Source organism: Urocitellus parryii, chromosome 15, assembly GCF_045843805.1.
Source record: "Urocitellus parryii isolate mUroPar1 chromosome 15, mUroPar1.hap1, whole genome shotgun sequence".
NCBI classification, from domain to species: Eukaryota; Metazoa; Chordata; class Mammalia; order Rodentia; family Sciuridae; genus Urocitellus; species Urocitellus parryii.
Window position 1 is genome coordinate 14,321,049 of NC_135545.1, and position 17,625 is coordinate 14,338,673.

At 51.9% G+C, this 17,625-nt stretch overlaps 1 protein-coding gene across 2 annotated transcripts in view; it reads right to left on the reverse strand.

The window, feature by feature from the left end:
* Positions 1-17,625, reverse strand: part of Ryr1 (ryanodine receptor 1) — a 111,602-nt gene that overhangs the window by 28,687 nt on the left and 65,290 nt on the right. The window contains exons 68-86 of one of the 2 annotated variants that reach the window (XM_026412129.2): positions 16,120-16,207; positions 15,923-16,015; positions 14,085-14,255; positions 12,554-12,613; positions 12,160-12,297; positions 11,640-11,752; positions 11,365-11,461; positions 11,038-11,141; positions 9,770-9,821; positions 9,579-9,647; positions 8,641-8,740; positions 8,243-8,322; positions 8,074-8,150; positions 6,922-6,995; positions 6,278-6,295; positions 5,113-5,193; positions 1,035-1,123; positions 813-941; positions 625-729 (exon numbers count right to left, since the gene is read on the reverse strand). In XM_026412129.2, the coding sequence (XP_026267914.2) occupies positions 625-729; positions 813-941; positions 1,035-1,123; positions 5,113-5,193; positions 6,278-6,295; positions 6,922-6,995; positions 8,074-8,150; positions 8,243-8,322; positions 8,641-8,740; positions 9,579-9,647; positions 9,770-9,821; positions 11,038-11,141; positions 11,365-11,461; positions 11,640-11,752; positions 12,160-12,297; positions 12,554-12,613; positions 14,085-14,255; positions 15,923-16,015; positions 16,120-16,207 (1,738 nt within the window). The remainder of the gene's footprint in view (positions 1-624; positions 730-812; positions 942-1,034; positions 1,124-5,112; positions 5,194-6,277; positions 6,296-6,921; positions 6,996-8,073; positions 8,151-8,242; positions 8,323-8,640; positions 8,741-9,578; positions 9,648-9,769; positions 9,822-11,037; positions 11,142-11,364; positions 11,462-11,639; positions 11,753-12,159; positions 12,298-12,553; positions 12,614-14,084; positions 14,256-15,922; positions 16,016-16,119; positions 16,208-17,625) is intronic. The other variant, XM_026412131.2, reaches the window with a different exon arrangement.

Sequence of the window (17,625 nt, forward strand, 5' to 3'; positions counted from 1 at the left end):
AACGCAGACACCGCTATGTGGATGATGTCTAGGTCAGGACAGTGCCCGTCCTGACGTCAGGCGTCCTGATTCTGCCCAACTCTCTATGGCAGCCTCGAATATGCTTATCAAACGGAAGCAGAGCAAAGGACGAAGCGTTGGCGCGTCACTAGCGAGGCTGCGAGGCACAAGGGGGTGGGGAAGACGGGGACGCGAGGGTTCTGGAGTTGGGACCTTACTTCACGGAGGCCTGGCACAGGCGTCATCTGCCGCAGGCAGGACAAAGGGAGCAACGCTCTTCACCCGCTCTGCCCTAGCGGCCGGCCCCGCCCCACCCCAGGGCTCTCCGCAGAGAGAAAAGAACGTCAGCCAATCATAGAGGAGCTGCGACCAGAAGGGGTGGGGCCCAGCACGTTCAACCAATAGAAGTACGGGTGGGAAACTGGCGGATTGGTGGGCGCAAGGAGGAGGCGGGCTCATGCGGGAGGCAATCTGGGAGGAAGGTGGATCCGGCCAGGGGATGGAAACCAGTCTGGAACTTGCCGGGAGCGTTGGAGAGAGAAATTGACCAAGGGGGCAGGTCTTGGAAAGGGACCAGTCGGGGATGCCCGGATGCAGGCCGAGGAAGATCAGAGGGGCTCGAACCTGAGCGAGCTTCATCATCATGTGGGCGAACACGTGCAGGAATCCCACCACTGCGTCCCAGAGGCGGCTGTGCGCCAGGCTCTGCTGGTTCCCGGTGCAGGGGCCCTGGGGCAGGGGGCTGCGTGAGGCCAGGCAGGGCACTAGATGCAGGGCTGCCCCCTCCTCCCATCCCAGCGTGCTGGCCCTACCTGTATGTATTCAGTGAGGCTGTTGAACACCTGTTTTGCCACCGACATGGCCTTGGAGAAGTTCCTCTTGCCCTGCTCCTCAATGACATCCTTGCCCGAGTAGTACCAGTAGAAGTCACTGATGGACTCCTGTGGGGTGGGCAGGGTGTGAGAGGTGCTGGGGTCAATCGTGGTCCCACAGCGGCCCTGCGGCAGGTCCCACCTGGGAGGTCTCATCCTCACCTGCAGCCGCAGGAGGTAGTCCACTGTGCAGATGATGATGTTAATAGTGTTCGTGTTCCCTGTCTGTGTCCTTAGGTAGTTTTGGAAATCTAAGGAGGTGAAAAAGCATTTATTCATTGAGCACCTAACGTGTTAGGGGAGGTGGACAGGGAATCATTTGTTCATTGTGCAATAAATATTTGAGTGCCTATGGTATTCCAGGAGATATATATTAGTTAATTTTTAACTTTTGTAGTGGGGATTGAACACAGGGGCACTTCACCACTGAGCTACATCTCTTGCCTTTTTAAATTTTTCAGGACAGGGTTTCACAAAGTTGCTTTGGGCCTCGATAAATTGCTGAAGCTAGTAATCCCTTTGCCTCAGCCTCCCAAATTGCTGGGTTTACAGATTTGCTGGGTTTACAGATGTGTGGCTTGTGCCCGGAAAGTAATGAATTATTTTGAGGCACAGCAGAGATTTTTTTTAGAAAAGCAAGAATTATGCACTAGAAGAGAAAGAAAGTGTGGGTTAACTCAAGAGTGAGAAACCTCATTAATTTATTTAATAGCTATATATCAAGTACCTACTATGTGTCAGAGAAAGATGGAGGATTATTTATCTAAAATTACTACTGAGGGCCTACTATGTACCAGATATTGTGGAGGATCAATCATTTATTCATTTGTTTTTTTCCCTAACAAATTTTTTATTGAGCACCTAGTATGTGTAGTGAAAATAAAGATTAGGTCCTCCTTTTGTTTCTTAAATTTTTTTGAGTGCTTACTATCTGTAGGGAAGATGCAAAAGTGGTCATTCATTTATTTATTCAGCAAATATTTATTGAGTGTCTCCTTTTAAAGGCCAGGGGAGATAAGGATTGGCATCAAGGAGATGAGGATCACATATACATGTGTGTTGGGGGGGGTACTGGAGATCAAACCCAGGAACTCACACACGCTGGGCAAGCCCTCTACCACTGAGCTACCTCCTGGTGCTATTCAATATATTCTATTTGCTAACAGGAAGTGAAGAGTGTCACTTATTCTTTGACACAACAAATTTCTTGAGTGGTCACCATATGCCAGGCACTGTTCCAGACTCTGGATATAGATCCGATGAGAAAACAGTCTCAGCCCTTGTGAAGTTTATATTCTTATGCAGTAATTTCTCAGTGTTTCCTAACTGCAATCTACAGCAGGAAAGCCACTTTACATTGAGACCCAGTACCCCTATTCAATCTGAAATTATATTTATGTATACTTGAAACAAAGTTTTATATATCCTTTCTGTATGCCAATCCTCTGGCATTTTTTCTCTTCTGTACTGTTCGAATGAACTACAAAAGAATTCCGACCACAGCCCACTAAATCTGTAGTTCCCAACCTCTCAACTGGCTTTCAGTGTCTTAAAGCTGCCCAGGAATGCCAATGGGCTACCAGGAGGGGACACTTCTGCATTAAACTGATTCAGAATTTCAAGTGAGCTGATGCCACTATTTGAAAAACATTGTTCTATTGCATAAAGTTGCTATTTTTTTTTGGTACCCTGAATGACTAAATCCAGGGGTGCTTAACCACTGAGCCACACCCCAACCCCTTCTTTGGGTTGAGTACCAGGAATTGAACTCAGGGTTACTCAGCCTCTGAGCCACATCCCCAGACCTATTTTTTTTTTTTTAATTTAGAAGCAGAGTCTCAGTGAGTCGCTTAGTGTCTTTCTTTTTGCTGAGGCTGGCTCTGAACTCGAGATCCTCCTGCCTTAGCCTCCTGAACTGCTAGGACTACAGGTGTGCACCACGACACACAGCCAGAAGTCTGTATTTTCACAAAGACTCTAGGTTAGTATGAAACCACCTCTGTGGACCCATTTGCCAAATGACCAATTCATTGAATTGTCCAGGCAACAAAAGTGGGCTTCAGTTGAGTCCTTTGGATGTCTGTAGCAATGTCACCTTGCAAGGATGGCTTTCACAGCCCTTGAGAGTCCCCTCCCCCACTAAGTTGTTCTTTCCACCTGATCTCCTTGGGGATGATTCTTAATCCCTCCATCAGGCTGGCTCACCAAAGTGCCCACTTTGTCTGGCTTCATGTTATAGAGGAAAAGCATACTCAAATATTCAAGATTTTTTAAAATAAAAAAACCCAAATGCACAGCCTTCCCCATCAACTCTGTTTTCTAAGTCCTTTGTGTTATTTTAAATGGCTATATGGATTCGTGCTCATTTGAATTGGACTATATGCCTAAATTGTTAGATCTACGCTGCTCTAAAGAATTCATCCAACGGAGAACACTGTCATAGAAAAGGTATAAAAAAAGAAGGGACATAGTGAATACTCAAGATATGCAAGGTGTCTGAGAATTGGAAGATATTTCAAATATGTATTTGATCGAGCAGGTTAGTAAATTTATGAATTTAGGCAGAAGACTGGATTGCAAATTTATTGGGAGATAGAAATCCCACCTGTAAGAACATTCTCACTTTCAAATAGTCACAGACACAGGGAATAAAATTCATTTTACACCCAAAGGCTGATTCCACTTTCATTAAAAATTAAAGAATGAGCCGGTACAGTGGCATATGGCTGTAATCCCAGGGGCCTGAGAGGCTGAGGCAGGAGGATTTTGAATTCAAAGCCAGCCTCAGCAAAAAGGGAGGCGCTAAGCAACTCAGTGAGACCCTGTCTCTAACTAAAATACAAAATAGGGCTGGGGATGTGGCTTAGTGGGTGAGTGCTCTTGAGTTCAATCTCTGGTACTAAAAATTAGTTAATTAATTAATTAAAATAAAAATTTAAAAAATGAGCCAGGCACACGCCTGTAATCCCAGAAGTTTGGGAGGCTGAGGCAGGAGGATTGCTAGTTCAAAGCCAGCCTCAGCAACTTAGTGGGGCCCTAAGCGGGGCCTAAACAACTCAGCAAGACCCTGTCTCCAAATAAAATATAAAAAAAGGGTTGGGGATGTGGCTCTGTGGTTAAGGACCCCTGGGTTTAATTCTTGGAACCAAAAATAAATAAATACTTGAAATTAAAGTATGAAAATCTTAGTCACATGGCACAAAGATTTTTTTTAAACCTTGAAAAATTTTGATCCATGAGCTTTTGAGAATGTAGAACAATGAATTGTGTCTTATCCTTTATTGAAAAGGATAAAGGAAATATCTTGGGACTCTAGGGCACTCTGCCACTGAGCTACAGATGCAGCCCTTTTTATTTTGAGACAGGGTCTTGTTAAATTGTCCAGGCTGATCTTGAATGGGATCCTCTTGCTTCAGCCTCCTGAGTCACTGAGATTATAAGCAGGTGCCACTGCGCCCAGCTAGAAGTTAGACTTCTAATCACTCCAATTTTTGTCATGAAAGTTAATTTCCGGGTAGTCTGTGGTTTCATAAGCACCTGCTAAGCATTGTAACCACAATCTTGAGATTGCACATGTTTGTTATAGGAAATGGCCTTGGGTAGAATGTCTGTTGTACAGAATTTTGACTGTTCTTTTAATGCTGCGAACTTTGTGTGCCACATGGGGTTACATGTTCCCATTAGCAGTGTGTTTAATTAACTCACTGTGGCATCCTTGATCTTGTTAAATTGACTGAACCAGAACAAAACTCGTGGAAACCCTTGCTTATGTTAGGAAAGGATCTGCAGACCTTCTTCCTGGCAGTGCATTTTAGATGCAAAATAAATGAATCAATCTGATCAGTTCATTTGAAAATACAGGCAACTTTTTTTCTCCTACAGACCCAAAGTATGGAAATCCGCCCCAGGCTGAACCTTCCAGGCACTGCCAAATGCCTGTGGGAAAACCAGTGTGACTAACTGCCCATTTGGGCAAATTGATTTGGGGCCAAATTGGATTTTGGCAGATTACATTTGGTGACTCAGAGTGATGGGGGGGAAATGAAAATGAAGTCAAGCGGCTGAATTTCAGGACTTCCAGGGGAATTTTGGAAGGTAGGCAGACTGAGATTAGATGAGGTCTGAATGGCTGGTGAGGCCATCATTGAGAAGGGGAAAGGGGAGCTGGAAATTAACTCAGGCAACCATTCCAGATGACCCCCAAACGCAGCTTCCTCTGCGCCCCCCCCAATGTCCTCACCATTGTTGTGTCCCTCGCAGAGCAGCTGCAGGAACCGGAACAGGTCTTGTGTGAATTCATCATCAGCCATGACCTTCTCTCCTGAGTGGAAGGGACAGGGCAGGACCCAAAAGGGGTCAGGTGAAGCCAGCACACAGCACATCCATGCACACGACCCATGCACACTGCACACACATGCGCAAAGCACGGGGGTGCTGGGAGGAGCGGCCACTACTTCAAAGACACTATAAGGGTTATAGGCATCCATGACACCAAGGGTTTTGACCTCGAGTCCACGACATCCGCAAATGGAGACTGGAGGGACCCTGGGTCATGAAGCTGGGATCTCAAGTGTCTTTCTATAGCATCAGGATCCCTCTGATGTCACTACTTGAGTGACACCTGGGAGTGTCTACTGACTCCATAGACATTCAAGCAACAGGTATTACCCTCTGACCCCTTCCAGATTGCTGGGGTTAATGGATTATGGGGGTTGGGGTCACTTTCCCACAAAATCTCTGAGCAGGGGAGGACTGGGCTGGGATAAGAGATAGGGATTGAAAGCCAGCTGATTGGCCCAGATGCCTCAAAAGTACCAATCCAGGGTGGGTGTGTAAACATGGGCCAATCGGAATGGGCATCTGAGAGAAGCCAATCCTGGTGGGCTGCAAGGGAGGAGCTGGACCGTGAATGGGTCAACGGGGCGCAGGCGCGGAGGAGGCAGGCGCGGGGGAGGCAGGCGCAAACCAATCAGATTGGATGCTGGGGGCAGCCGGTGTGGTTGGAGGATGGGAGATTTGCCGACCCATCAAGCTGGGGTCGGGGCGCAGAGAGCAGAGAAGGTGGGAGTGGGGGTCACCCCACCCCGGGACTGCGAATCTGGGTCTGGAAGTCCGACAATGTCCAGCTAGAAAAAGACCTTTGCTGTCTTTTCTGGCTTCTACTTTACATATGGAGAAACAGGCTTAGGGAAGATAAAGAGGTACGTCCCCGTGCCAAGTTTCGTTGGCGACTCATCGGGGCCCTGAATCTTGGTCTCCGAGCTCCTTATCTCAAGACTTTCCTCGGCCATGGCACCCCCACCTCTCCCTATGTTCCAGATCCTCAGTCCCCAGGTGGGGGGGGCAGGTGGGGTTAGAAGGGGAGGGCAGCGGCACAGCAAGGCGCGGGCGGGCGGGGGAATTACCGTTCTGGCGATTGATGACTGGGGCAGCCAACAGGATGGGAGGAGGAAGCAGGAGAAAAGAGGGAAAAAAGAAAGACGGAGACGGACAGCAAAACAGGGACACGGTCAAGGACAAGGACAGGGACACACAGAAAAACAGTCCGCAGAGAGAAGGAGCCAGAAGACAGAAGGAAGCAGATTAGCAAGAACAAGAGTAGGAAAGGAGGGTAAAAGCCAAGGGAGGGGAGGGGAGGGGAGGGAGGGAGGGAGGGGGGAGGACAGGTGGAGATGGAGAGGCAGGAGGCGAGGTCAGGGAGAAGGTTAGACACGTCAAAACACAGCAAAGAGGAGACTCCATTAACCCGGATTAGGGACATTAATGAGAGAACAGCAACCAGGGCATGAGACTGGGGCACGAAGAGGGCGGGGCCGTGTGTGATGGGTGAGAGAACACAGGACAGAATGACACCCAGGGGTGGGGACCACGGGGGACAACCCTGGAGGAACGGGAAGCCAAGATGGGGCCCCAGCAGGGAGGAACCCAAGGGAGCTCTCGGGAAGGGGGTGTCTTAGGGGCAGGGAACTCTGGGCGGTGGCCGCGGAGGGGCAGGGGCTTCCTGAGGGAGGACTTCCCAGGGAGAGGGCAGCCTGAGAGAGGGTCTCACCAGTTCCGTCCTCGTTCACCATGCCCAGCCCTTCCGCCTTGTTCTGTCTCTCAAAGGCATTGAGATCCAGGACACTGAGGAAAGAAAGGAGGATGGCAAGAATGTGGTGACACTGAGTTCCCTTGGACCCTCCACAACCTTCGGTCCACTGCCCAGAATCTATAACACAACTCATTCCTGTTTTTGTTGTTGTTGTTTGGTTGGTGGGTTTTGGAACCAGGGATGGAGGTCAGGGTTGCTCTCCCGCTGAGCTACAGTCTCAGCTTTTTTTTTTTTTTTTTTTTTTTTTTAAATTCTGGGACAGGGTCCCCTCAAGTTGCCCAGGCTATCCTTGAACTTGTGATCCTCCTGCTCCAGCCTCCTGAGAAGCACATGTGGGATTACAGACGTGCGTCAGCGCCCCCTGCAGTTCAACTCACTCTTTTATATTTTCATGAGTTCATTATAGATATCCATGACCTTGGGATTCATTCTGACACAATTACACAGGCATGGAATATAACCCGCTCCGGTTCAGTGCCCACTCCTTCACCCTTCCCTCCACTGTTCCCTTCCCTCTATTCCACTGATCTTTCTTCTGTTTGTTTGTAGTTTTTAAAATCAATGCCTTATGGACATCCATAAAGGTAGAGGTCACTGCCACGTTCACACAGGCACATGGGAAAGTTTCTGCCACTCTTCCCCTCTCCCTTCCCCCCCCCCTCAACTCCACTGACCTCTTCTCTGTTTTCCTGGGATTCCTTCCCCCTTTTATCTCTTTCCTTTTTCCCCTTATTTTGGCCTAGTTTTTGCCCATGAGAGAAAACATTCGATCCTTGACTTGGGGTCTGGCTTATTTCACTCAGCATCATGTTCTCTAGTTCCATCCATTTACTAGCAAATGCCATAATTTCATTTTTCTTTACAGCTGAGTAAACTCCATTGTGTGTGTGTGTGTGTGACATTTTCTTTATCCATTTGTCTGTTACAGGCATGGAGGCTGGTTCCTCGGCTTGGCTACTGTGAATTGCATAGCTATCCACGTTGAGTGGCTACGTCCCTCTAGTATTCATTCTCATTCTCTCTCTCTCTCTCTCTCTCTCTCTGGTGGGGGCAGAGCTGGGTACTGGGGATTTTACCCAGGGACACTTAACCACTGAGCCGCATCCCTACCTGCATGTTTGCATCAGCGCCTGGATACTCTGGAAGAAGCCAACGTCCTTCTTGTCCTTCAGATAATCCAGCATTTTCTGTAGAGGGAGCAGCATGGGAGGGGGCCTGAGGGTCACATGGCACACTCCCACCTCTTAGCCCTCCTCCCAAGTTCCTGCACCTTGGTTACCTGCTGCACATCAGCATTGCCTCCGTTGAGGATGGAGATGCCCAGCTTCAGGGTGGAGGACACCATGGCCCCTGTCTCTCCTGGAGGGAGTGGAGGAGAGGCAAAAGATGGTCCACCCGGCTTGGGGGCACCACCCACCAGAAGGCAGCGTCGCAGGGATGGGAGAGCAGCGGGTGGAGCTGTGTGCCAAGCAAGGTAGGGGCCGTGGCGACTGAAGGATGGGCGGGAAATCACAAGGCAAGTGTGCAAGGGGAACTTGGAAGGGCTGGGTGTGAGTGCAAATCCTAGGCGTGCCATGATGGCCAAGTGTATGTGCTGGGTCCACAGGGAACAGGGCGCTGGAGAGAGCCGGACAGGTGGGTGTGCGCAGAGTCCCTGCGCTTGCTGCAGGTGCACACCTTTGCAGGCGCTGATCATCTGGAGCACCATCTCTGCAGCCCCACGGTTGTGCAGGCGTGACTGCTGGTACAGCAGCCTCTGCTTTTCCATCTCCTTCTCCTGTGTGGACAGCAGACAGTGGGTCACTGAGCCCGAGCTCCCGGCCTAGCCCTTCCCTCTCAGCCTCAGCCTCACCCTGCTCTCCCTGCTGCAGCCCTGCCCACCCTAGCACAGGGCTGGGCCTAGGGCAAGGTCTACAGGCATCAGGGCTGGACATGCAGCAGCCTTAGCCTGGGCCCAGGGACCACCAGAGAGTCATTAGATAGAGTCCAGGGCATCTGTGGACTTGGGTGATGACAAGAGCCCCGCGTTCATGTTCACCACCCTCTAAGGGAAACTCAGCATCTCTTTCCATTACAGATGACGCCACTAATCATAGCAGTGTTTGCAGAACCTGTGGTTTTGTCACCAAGAAGACTCATGTTTCTGCGTCACATTCTTGTTGCTACAGACATCTGGAAATGTCACTTACATTCATCAGTACTTCGCAAGAACAGTAGGTACCGGACCCACTGCTAGATCTTGTCATTGGACGGATGAATAAAGAAGTGCATGTATTATGAAATCACCCCTCCGCAGCACATGCCCTTTGTCCTTCTGCTTGGACCCCTCCTCCTCTGAGAAGCCCTCCCTGGTGCCCTCCTGTAGGCTGGGCCGAGCACTTGCCTGGGCTGCTGTACACCTTTGAGCCGCCCCCTGGACCCCTCCACTGCCCCCACACCTCTGTCCCATGGGAAATACCCTGTGCTTTTACTCTTGGTTGATGTGTCTGTCTCCCCAGTGGGTTGGCTTGGTCACCACCATGTCCCTAAGAACATGGTCACATGCTGAATGAATGGGAGACGACTACAGCCAGGGTCCCCCAACCCTCCCTCTAGGACCTCCTGGTCCCACCTACCTCAAAGGAAACCTCAGCCTCCTCTTCCTCAGCCTCACCGCTCTCCCCTCCCTCCTCCAGGTGGCAGCTCTGGGAAGGGGACATCAGCGAAGGGGTGGTGAGAGGAGAACCCCATCCACTCCCCATTGTGAGTGAACAGGCACTGCAGCTGGGGAGCAGGGCGCCTGCCCTGGCTGGTGAGAGGGCCTCACCTTTGCCATGATATCCGCGTACGCCATGTACAGGTAATCCTCGTCCAGTTTGCTGAGGAGGTGAGCAAGGAGACAGTCAGGGCCAGTGGAGGGGACTCCTATTCTTCCCCCCCCCCTTTTTTGGTCCTGGGGATTGAACTCCGGAGCACTTAACCACTGAGCCAATCCCCAGCCCTTTTTAATATTTTATTTAGAGACAGGGCCTCGCTGTTGCTGAGGCTGGCTTTGAACTTGCGATCCTCTGCCTCAGCCTCCTTGACTTCCCAGTGGCCCTTTCAGCTAGCAGTGGCCTGAGGTCAGAATGCTGGCCAATGAGATACGTGGAGAAGTCAGAGAGAGCTTCCGTTGCTGGATAAAAAGACCTGAAGTCTTGCTTAAAGGAAAAAAGCCTTTCCCTTTCTTTCTACCTGGCATGTGGTTGGGATGCATGGAGCTGGAGCATCTATTTTGTGACCATAAGACACAAGTTAAGAATGGCAGAGCAAGAAGTGAGGAAGAACCTGGGTCCTTGTTAGTGTCACTGTGCCATTTTCCAGCTCCTGACTGTCCTGCTGCTTCTGACCTTGTATTGTATGAGAAAAATAAATCCCTGTGCCTCCATTTCCCCATCCACAAAAAGGAGTTAGTATGTCTACCTCAGAGTTTGAAGATTAAGTGAGTGCACGTGCACGCGCGCGCGCACACACACACACACACGGCAAGTGCTTAGCAGGATGCCCGACACATAATAAGCACTTCATAAATGTCGCCTCCGGTTACTGTTATTATCGTCATTATCAGTAGCAGCCTTGCTACCATTTATTCCTGAGACTCATTAGCTCATATGAATGAAAGCTTCAAGTGAATTAGAAAAAGCCCCCACTTCCTGTGGATCCCTGTGAGAATTAATTATTTAATATAATTGGAAAGTTGTCATTTTTTTTTTCAAAACATCCTGATTTAGTTCAAACACGACATTTTTCTTCTAGGAAAGTCTATTAAACCCACATCGTCTGGGATGTGAACTGTCAGATGAGACAATCTTGGGACATGTCCAGCTTGCACAGTGGTACAGGGTGGCCCTGCCTAGCAAAGTGACATAAAAGGTCAGACTCCAGGTCTCTTTCATAGGACATGGCATGTGGCTATGATTCCTGAAAGTGCAGCAGCCATCTTGTGACCATAGGATGTACGCTTGTGGTCACTCTATTTTGGCAGGCCCCGTGAGAGAGGAGCTCAGGCCACACTCCCAGGTGGAGGCCATTTCTGAAGCTGGGCAGGGTCCCCACCTCTTTTCAGTCAGGGCAGTGCGACTGAAGTGCAGGACCAGCTGGTGCAGGGGATCTGGCTTCTTCTCCTCCACTTCCTCCTCCTCCTCCTCTTGCTCAGCTCTCTGGGGGAGGGAGAGGGCTTGGTTTTGGGTTTGGGGGAGGGGTTTCTGGAGTCCCCTCCAGTCTCCCCCATAGCCCTGCTGCTCTGGAGCTTCCCCCCCACTTCTCTTCAATCCTACACTCTGTTTCTACCCAAGCCAGGAGCTCCCATTTTTCCCCCTCAGTGGGGAGGGTTCCCCTGGACTTATCCAACCCTGCTCCCGCAGCCCCCAGGCCCCAGCTCACTGAAAGGTCATCTATCATGCGGTCCTCAAAGCTGTGGTCCTCAGTCAGGATCCAGGCGGCCTTGTAGCTCTCCAGGAACATGTTACATGCCCGGTGCCTGCAGGGCAGACGTCTGCGCTCACCGAGACCTGCCTTCCTCCAGCCTCAGCCCCTGAACGGCCATGCACCTGCCACCCCCACCATGCCCAAGACTCCGCGGGATTGGCACTCTGCCCGCCAGACCCCTCAGCCCCTGTGCTGCCCTGGCGCGTTCCCCGCCCACCGGGGGTCCTTACGTGGGCAGGTTATACAGGGGCGTCATGCGGAAGCAGGCCACAACGGCCCTCCTTCGCTGCTTGGATAACAGCTTGTGCCACACGGCCTTCTTGGACTTGTAGGGGTGCTCAATCTGCGGAGGGGGGCAGTTTGTCATGTCCCCGGACCGAGCCCCTGGCCAGATTCCCTCCCCCAGCCCTAGGAGAAACTGTCCTCGTGCAGGTGGCATGCACCGCTGAGGGACCATCTTGGTTTCACCCGGAGTTAAGGTTCTGGCTCTGCCTCCGGGCCTAAACTTTCATCCTTGGGGTGACGTCTCCTGGAGGCCCTCCGTCTGGCTCCCAGATGCGGGATGCAGCCCCAGCTCCCCCCAGTAGATCCAAGTTTCCATTCTAAGCCCCGCCTCCCACTCCAGGCTCCGGGCCCCCGCCCACAGCCACAGACTGCCGCAGGCCCCGCCCACAGACTGAAGGCCAGCCCTAGGCCCCGCCCACAGACTACCGTCTGGCCACTCAGCAGTCGCCCTCGCGCCCCACCCACCTGGTCCAGGTGGTAGAGCACCGCAGACACCTCCTGCACTCTGCGCACGATTTTCTCCGGGTCGTCGGCTTCCTCCTCGCGGCCCGGGAGGCCCCGGTACAGGGCCATCTGCCAGCGCAGAGACGGGGAGCCTTCGACCTGCGGGGAGCAAGGATGTCCGGCGTGAGGGCAGCTCCCATGCCCGCTCACTCCTTGCTCAGCCCAGCTTCTCTGAGGGCGCTCCCCGCAGGGTCAGCCTCCAGGCTGCCTGGTCTCCTCTCCAGAAGGCCAACCTTCCATTGGGTGAGAGCCTGTTAAGGTCCTGCGGTGCCTGGTACACAGTAGGCGCTCAAACTTTGGCTATTATTGCAGTTGTCGTATGACGGAACCTCTTGGTGGCCGATGAGAGGCTTACCTTTCCCTGAAGGTTGAGGTTGTTTTGCAGGAACTCTCGGACCTCCTCATCTGTGTCTTTCTGGGAAGACAAGGCCCGCTGGGTCACTCGGAGGCCAGCGCTCCTACCCTCCCTCTTCTAGGCCCGCTGCCCCGGGACTGGCGAGAGGTTTGTATGGGGAGGACCCTGGGAGAAACTGAGAGGACCCCCAGGAGGGCAGTGGGCAGTGGTGTGTCCTAGAAGGACAAGGGGGTCATAGGGACACCTTGAAGGGACAGTCAGAATGAGAGGGTCCTCGCGGAAAGTCTGAGAGGAGGGAAAGAGTGACAAGAGAATATCATCAAAGGTCAAATCAGGCCAAAGAGGGGCTGGGGGCTGGAAGAGGAGGGCTGGGGTGGGATGGGCAGTTTTTGAAGATCAGAAAAGGTGAGGAGGGCTTTGAAGGGAATTGGCAAGGTCAGCAGAGGTCATAGGGGACGAAGCAGGTCACTTAAGTCACTGGTTAAACAGGGTCTAAAGGAGGGTTCAGCAGGGTAGGGGTTACTTCTGGTCCCAAGAAGGGAGTCCTGAGGACCAGTGGGAGCGACCACAGGGCCCTAGAGGACTCTGCAGTCCTGGCAGGACTCACTGGGTCCTAGAAGAAGCTCGAAGTCCTGAGGGAAGGGGATTTGGGAGGCCCAGGAAAGAGGTCCTTGTGATACTAGGGGCGAAGTCAGTGGTTTTCAGGCCGCAGGATGGGAGCCAGTAAATTGCCAGGGGCTTAGCGAATTCTGGAGAAGGTAACAGGAATCCTAGGAGGCGTCCTTAGGGTTCCTGAAGCTGAGAAGAACCTGAGGGGGACTGTCCTTGCTGTCCCATACAAGGGGTGAGTGAGGCCTCCCTGGGGTCCTGGAAGGCTTAAGGACCTGGGGGCTGGGTCTCTTGATGCCTAGGAGACTGGAGTCTGCAGAGGTTTGCGGTGGTCCTGGGGAAGAGGGGCTAAGTAGGATCACAGGAGTTCACTGGGCCCCTGAGAGTCCTTGGGGGCTCAGTTTGGGTTTCAACAGAGTCTAAGTGGAGGGGTCGGCAGGGGCCTGAAGGCAAGAGGAAGTGCGCTGGAGGGCATGGTGGGAACCCACAGGTCCACTCCTGAGAGGTACAGGAGAGGGCAGGGGGCATGAGAAGTTCAATGGGTTCCAAAGCATTGGGGGTGGGTGTCCATGGTAGTCTTGGAGAGGGCTCAGAGTAGTCTCAGAGAGGCTTATGGCGTCTCAGGGGATACCCAGGGTCTCAGCAGACTTGGCAAGGTTCTGGTAGTGTTCGTAAGAGCTCATTAGAGTCCCGAGGGTCTTTAGAGCTTCCTAATTAGGGTCCTTAAGTATGTGGAGCCTTGGCAATATCTCGAGTAGGGTCCTCAGCACCCTGGGGGAGAGCCTGGGGCATCCCAGAGGGCTCAGTGAGTATTCTGAGTCCTGGAGGAGGGCTTAGTGGGGTCCTGAGGGGTTCCATAGGGCCCTGGGAGTTCACTAGGGTTCCCGGGTCCCATGGGTGCTGGGGGCTGCTAGATAAGCACCAGAGCATAGCGGGCTTTGGCTAGCACCATGAGGTCCTGGTCAGTGGGAGCACACATGTTCAGGCCGATGGGCAGCATCTTCTTGAGCGTGGCCACGATCAGCGACGTCTGCACAGAGTACCGGTCCCCCCGGCGCTTCTTCTTGGTGCGTTCCTGATCGGAACCACCCGACTGTGGGGACACAGGGCTCAGTCCCAGCCCAGCCCCTTGCTCCAGCCCCAACTGTATTCAGTGTCCACACTCCAGTCCCCACCCTTGATGCCAGGCGCCCCTCCCCAACTTCAAAGCCCACCTCATTTCTACCCTGACCCTGCTGATCTTGCACCTCCCACTTCTAGCCATGAGCACAGACTCTCTCAGACCCAAGCCCCCATTCCACATTCCCAACTTCTAATCCCAGCCCTTCCAGACTGTCCCAGATCCTGGGCTTTCCCCAACTTCTTGTGTTCCTCCCCAAGAATCCTCTAAGATGTCCCAGTACAACCCCCTCTCCCAGCCACATGCCCAGCCCCACGCTTCAAATTCCAAGATGGAGTTCCTGAGAATGAAATAAAGAAGCAGACCACCCAGAGTCCCAAGAGACGAGAAAAGTTGAAAGAAAAAGAGACACAGAGAGACTGGAACAAACAAGGAGATGAGGGACAGAAGGCGCAAGAGAGATCCTGAGGGATCTGGAAGCAGAAACACGGGACACAGAGTCCCACAGCCGTGTTCTGGAGCCTTGGATGCAGACCCTGGCCAGGGCCACTCCCGTCATGCCAGTGAGAAGCTCCAGGGACAAGCTGCGGCCAGAGCCACATCCACGCCGGCTGGCAACACTGAGCATGACCCAAGTGCCAGGCACTGCTGAAGGGCACACATGCATTTCGCCGAGGCCTCGCAGAGCCCAGACGCTGGCGGCCACTGGCTGGATGCCACCAGAGGCTTGAGAGATAACACTTGGCCAAAGTCACACAACTAACTACCAACACAGGAGTCTAACCCAAGTCTGTCTGAGTCCAGAGCCCAAGCCTTACACCACCGCACAGAGTGCTGCCTCGCCCACCATGCGCCTCTCCAGCCCCGTTCCCCTTGACCTCAGCCCACGATGCTTTGGGGAAAGCTGAAGTTTGGGGGTTTTTTTTGTTTTTGTTTTTTTTGGTAACAAAAACAAAAACAAAAAAAAATAACTTTTTCCAACAAATTTGCCAAAAGCTGAGGATTGGGAAGGGAATGGGGGGTTGGGGAGGAGGAAGGGGAGGATGGGGACTGGGGGCTGAGAGGGTAGGAACAGGGGCAGGGGTTCTGGAGAGGTTGGGGTTGGGGTTGGGGGAGGGAGGTCTTAGCCAAGAGCCATGCGGAAGGTTCCAGATGTGGGGCTGACCTGTTCGTCTCCCGCCTGCTTCACCGGGGTGCAGACAGACACAAGAAGGGTTACCCCTGTCCACAGAGGACCCCCAGCCCAACTCCAAAGTGGCAGTCCCCAGCTCCTCTGCCCACCCTGCCACCCATCCCTTAGCTAGGCATCTCCAGACCCTGGGTGGAGGGGGCTGCTCTTTAATGACCCTGAGGAGAGCATCATCCTGAGAAGGGTGGTGGGGGAAGAAGGAAGGGGGGCGGGAAATGGGGAGAGGAGGAGGACGATGGTGATCAGGAAGGAGAGGGGAGGAGGGAGATGAGGAAGAGGACAGGGAAGAGGGGGAGGGGAGGGGAGATGGGACAAGAGGAGCTGCCCTAAGAACTGCTCTCTGACCAGGTCAGGATGGTGAGGAGGGTCAGGCAGGAGCCCTGAGGGCCGCCACCACCTCCCGCCCCTCCCCCACTCCTCCCCCCACTGGTCCCCGCAGCAGGGCCCTCACCTTGGCCATCTTGCTCTTGTTGTCAGCAGTCAGAAAGGACATGTTGTTGATCTCATTCTGAACCACAAAGTTCTGCTCCTCGCGCTTAAAGTTCTGGTGGGGGAGGCAATGATGTGGGTCAGAGAGGGTGTGTGTGGGGGGAAGGGCACCTGTGGACAGCAGCTTCTCTGAGGACAGTGGCATGGCCGGGGACTCACGTGGGATTTGGACCAGTAGATGAAGATCTCGCCCACCATCCTGAACAGCTCCTCTGCGTTGGGATTCGGCTCCGTCAGCCAGTGCGCCCTGGGGTCAGGGGAAGCGGCAGGTGAAGTGGGGGTCAGGATCTCCAGGGAAGGGGACCACCTAGAGAGCACTCAGGAGGGCTCAGGGACCAGGGGACATCAATGCCAAGCCAGGAGTTTACCAGGGGAATCTGGCCATTCAGATGGACTTTTCAAATTTTCAGTGACTATTCCTTTTCTAATTCTTTCTCTTTCTCTAACCTCTTCACTGATATACAGCACACATGTAAATAAGTATCCACCTGGCCAGCTGTCACAACGGAAAACACCATCCACCACTTAGACAAAGGATAGGACATTTCTAGTCCCAGAGTATCTTCACACTCCCTCTCTGTCATGTCCCTTTCTTTCTCCTAAAAGGGAGACCTCATCTGCCATCCAGAACACACATTATATTTGTCTATTTTTGAACATCATATAAATAGACTATAGACTATAAATAGGCTATATGTTGTTTTTTGATTGTTTGGTACCAGGGATTGAACTCAGGGGTTCTTAACTGATCCACATCTTCAGTCCTTTTTTTGAATTTATTTAGAGACAGGGTCTCGCTGAGTTGCTTAGTGCTTCGTTAAGTTGCTGAGGCTGGCTTTGAACTTGCGATCCTCCTGCCTTAGCCTGCTGAGCTGCTAGGATTACAGGTGTATGCCTCTGCACCTGGCTATCTTCTCTCTCTCTTTTTTCTTTCTGGCTTCTTATACTGGAGCTGGTTTGTGAGACCCATCCACTTCCATTGTCATTGTATGAACCGAACACTGTTCATATCCTTTGAACGTTCACTGCCATTCCTAGCACCCTACCATACAGCAGTGCCCACTCATGAGCACAAAGAGGATGTTAGTAACAGAGAACATGCTAGATTGTGACGCTGTTAGTAACAGAGAAATCAGAAACAATCTAAATCTCCAACTATAGGAGATCAGTTTAAAAAAAATCAAACTATATCTATCTGCAGAGAATGCTACCCAACTCCCAGTGGATGCCTGAAACCATGAATAATAACCCAAACTCTCTTATATACTGTGTTTATTCCATGACTGTCAATCTGATAAGCAAGATGGCTACTGAGTTACTAATGGTGGGTAGCATATACAACATGGATACACTGGACAAAGGAATGATTCATGTCCTGGGCAGGATGGAGTGGGACAATAGAGATTTCTTCTTACTACTCAGAAGAGTGTGCAATTTAAAATTTAGGAGTTTTTTTAAAATTCTGGAATTTTTCATTTAATATTTTCTGACTGCAAGTAACTAAATGGGGGACTACTAGATATTCTTTTATGATATATTCCTATGTTAAAAAAAAAAGCTGAATGCAGTGGGTGGTGCAGGCCTATAATCCCAGCAATTTAGGAGGTGTAGTTGGATCCAAAGCTGGAGGTCAGCCTCTGCAACTTAGACAGGCCTTAAGTAATT